The sequence below is a fragment of the Sphaerodactylus townsendi genome, linkage group LG05, assembly GCF_021028975.2.
Source record: "Sphaerodactylus townsendi isolate TG3544 linkage group LG05, MPM_Stown_v2.3, whole genome shotgun sequence".
NCBI classification, from domain to species: domain Eukaryota; kingdom Metazoa; phylum Chordata; class Lepidosauria; order Squamata; family Sphaerodactylidae; genus Sphaerodactylus; species Sphaerodactylus townsendi.
Genome location: NC_059429.1, coordinates 134,626,375 through 134,628,874, shown reverse-complemented (window position 1 = coordinate 134,628,874; position 2,500 = coordinate 134,626,375). Strand labels below are relative to the sequence as shown.

The following is a 2,500-nucleotide window of genomic DNA, read 5'->3' as shown; positions in this document are numbered from 1 at the left end:
GAAAGACTCAAAGATAGAAGGTCGAAGAAGAAGAAGAAGAAGAAGAAGAAGAAGAAGAAGAAGAGGAGGAGGAGGAGTAGTAGTTTGGATTTATATCCCCCCCTTTCTCTCCTGCAGGAGACTCAAAGGGGTTTACAATCTCCTTGCCCTTCCCCCCTCACAACAAACACCCTGTGAGGTAGGTGGGGCTGAGAGAGCTTTGAGAAGCTGTGACTAGCCCAAGGTCACCCAGCTGGCGTGTGTGGGAGTGCACAGGCTAATCTGAATTCCCCAGATAAGCCTCCACAACTCAGGCAGCAGAGCTGGGAATCAAACCCGGTTCCTCCAGATCAGAGTGCACCTGCTCTTAGCCACTACGCCACTACACCAAAGGAAACTCTTATTTGGCTCGGCTGGTCAACCAAGTCACCTGTTACCCCGGTTTAAAGCTTGCCAAACCCACCGGCCAGAGAAGAAAACATCACGCCAAACTTTTAAAAATAAGTGTTTTTTTTTAATCTGATGTATTTTACATGCCTTGTGTGTGGCTAAGGTGGGAAAGGCGAGGCTCGGACATGGTGTTCTCCACCCCTTCCTCACGGTACGGCTTCGTCTTCAGCGTGACGGAATCACGCCACTGTTCGTAGACGAGGGTGTAGGTCTCTGCTCTCTTGACGGTGAACCGGTACAAACGGTCCGGGAGCAGGTTGTGGATTTCGCACGAGTTGGAGGCGACGGCCATGACCCCGCAGTGGATCTTCTCTTGCGGCGCTCGGGGCTCCAGCAGCTTAAAGTGGAGTTCGTACTGTTCCAGCTGCGGCTGCTGTGTGCTGATGAACCACTTGAGACACACCCAGTCCTCGTGGGCGACTGATTCCTTTCGGTCGAACATCACCGGCATCTTTGTGACGAGGACGAGCTTAATGTGCGGGATTTTGGTGACCCCGACGTTGGAGACCAGACGGTGCTTGACGTACAACCGGCCGGGTACCAGCATGGCCAGGAAATCGTCCATCTGCTCGGAGAGATCCGACAGCCGCCGCCTGATGACCTCCCACCTCGAGAGGAAGGTCATCATGTCATAGGTCTCCAGAAAGTGGATCAGGTCCTCGCGGCCTCTCTCCAGCTGTTCCAAAAGTTCCGAGAGGAGCAGCAGCTGGATTTTGGTTTGGATGGTCCCCACCTTCTTCATCCTCTGGAAGCGCCACGGGTCTATCAGCTGGAACATGGTCGTGGGCAGCATGAAGTGGTTCTGCTCGCCCAGGGCCAAGTGCTTGGGCAAGATCTCGATGGAGTAGGAGCACCTTCGCAGGAGCTCGATCCTCTTGTGGTGGCGTTTGAGCAGGTGGAGGCTGAGGTCGGAGCGCAGGAACTCGAGCACCACGTTCTTCCTCTCCATGTACATGTTCCAGGCTTGATTCTCCTCCTCTTCGCCGCTGGACACCACGGTCCGGAGGTTGGTCCCCGTCTTGTTCAAGCAGACGTCAATAGTTGCAATGTTCATTATCCCTGGACTGGAAAGCAAAACAAAGACATGAAGATAAACCGTGTCAGTGACATATACCGATGTTCTATCACTGCTCCAAATACGCTCAAACAAGAACATAAGAACATAAGAACAAGCCAGCTGGATCAGACCAGAGTCCATCTAGTCCAGCTCTCTGCTACTCGCAGCGGCCCACCAGGTGCCTTTGGGAGCTCACATGTAGGATGTGAAAGCAATGGCCTTCTGCGGCTGCTGCTCCCGAGCACCTGGACTGTTAAGGCATTTGCAGTCTCAGATCAAAGAGGATCAAGATTGGTAGCCATAAATCGACTTCTCCCCCATAAATCAAGTTTCTTATTGTATTGTCGAAGGCTTTCACAACCGGATTCAACTGGTTCTGGTGGGCTTTCCGGGCTGTGCGGCCGTGGTCTGGTGGAGCTTGTTCCTAATGTTTCGCCTGCATCTGTGGCTGGCATCTGTGGCTGACATAGATGCAGGCGAAACGTTAGGAACAAGATCCTAGCCCATGGCCACACAGCCCAGAAAACCCACCAGAACAAGTTTCCTATTTTTTTTAGGGGGGGGGGGAGGGGTTGCTGTTAAGTCACAACTTCAGGCAACCCTGTAAGATTACAAGAAAGTCATGCCATGATACCACAGGCGACTGAAAAATCAAACTAAAGCACAGACACCCCCCCAATCTGACCAGTTCCTTTAGAGCAGGGGTGGGCAATTATTTTTTCCATGGGGCTGCATAAGAAACACAAAATATTGTGGAGGGCTGGGTCAAAAGGCAGGGGGGCAAGGAGCTTTTGAAAGCCCCGCAGAAGCCAGCAGCCAAGGCAGCCGGCTTCTGCGGGGCTTTCAAAGGCGCCTCGCTCCCCAGCACGGCAGGGGGGCCAGTCAGGGTCATCCGGTGGGCCAGATGTGGCCCGCGGGCCGTATAATGCCCAGGTCTGCTTTAGAGCATAGGTGTCAAACTGGTGGACCTCCAGATGTTATGGACTACAGTTCCCATCATCCCCTGCCAGCGTC

At 53.4% G+C, this 2,500-nt stretch overlaps 1 protein-coding gene across 1 annotated transcript in view; it reads right to left on the bottom strand.

Moving 5' to 3' along the window:
- Window positions 1-450: 450 nt before the first annotated feature.
- The window catches only part of FNDC11 (fibronectin type III domain containing 11), a 25,179-nt gene continuing 23,129 nt past the window's right edge, over window positions 451-2,500 (bottom strand). Inside the window, exon 5 of the mRNA XM_048497940.1 lies at window positions 451-1,570. Within this exon, the coding sequence (XP_048353897.1) occupies window positions 509-1,570 (1,062 nt within the window). The 3' untranslated portion in view covers window positions 451-508. The remainder of the gene's footprint in view (window positions 1,571-2,500) is intronic.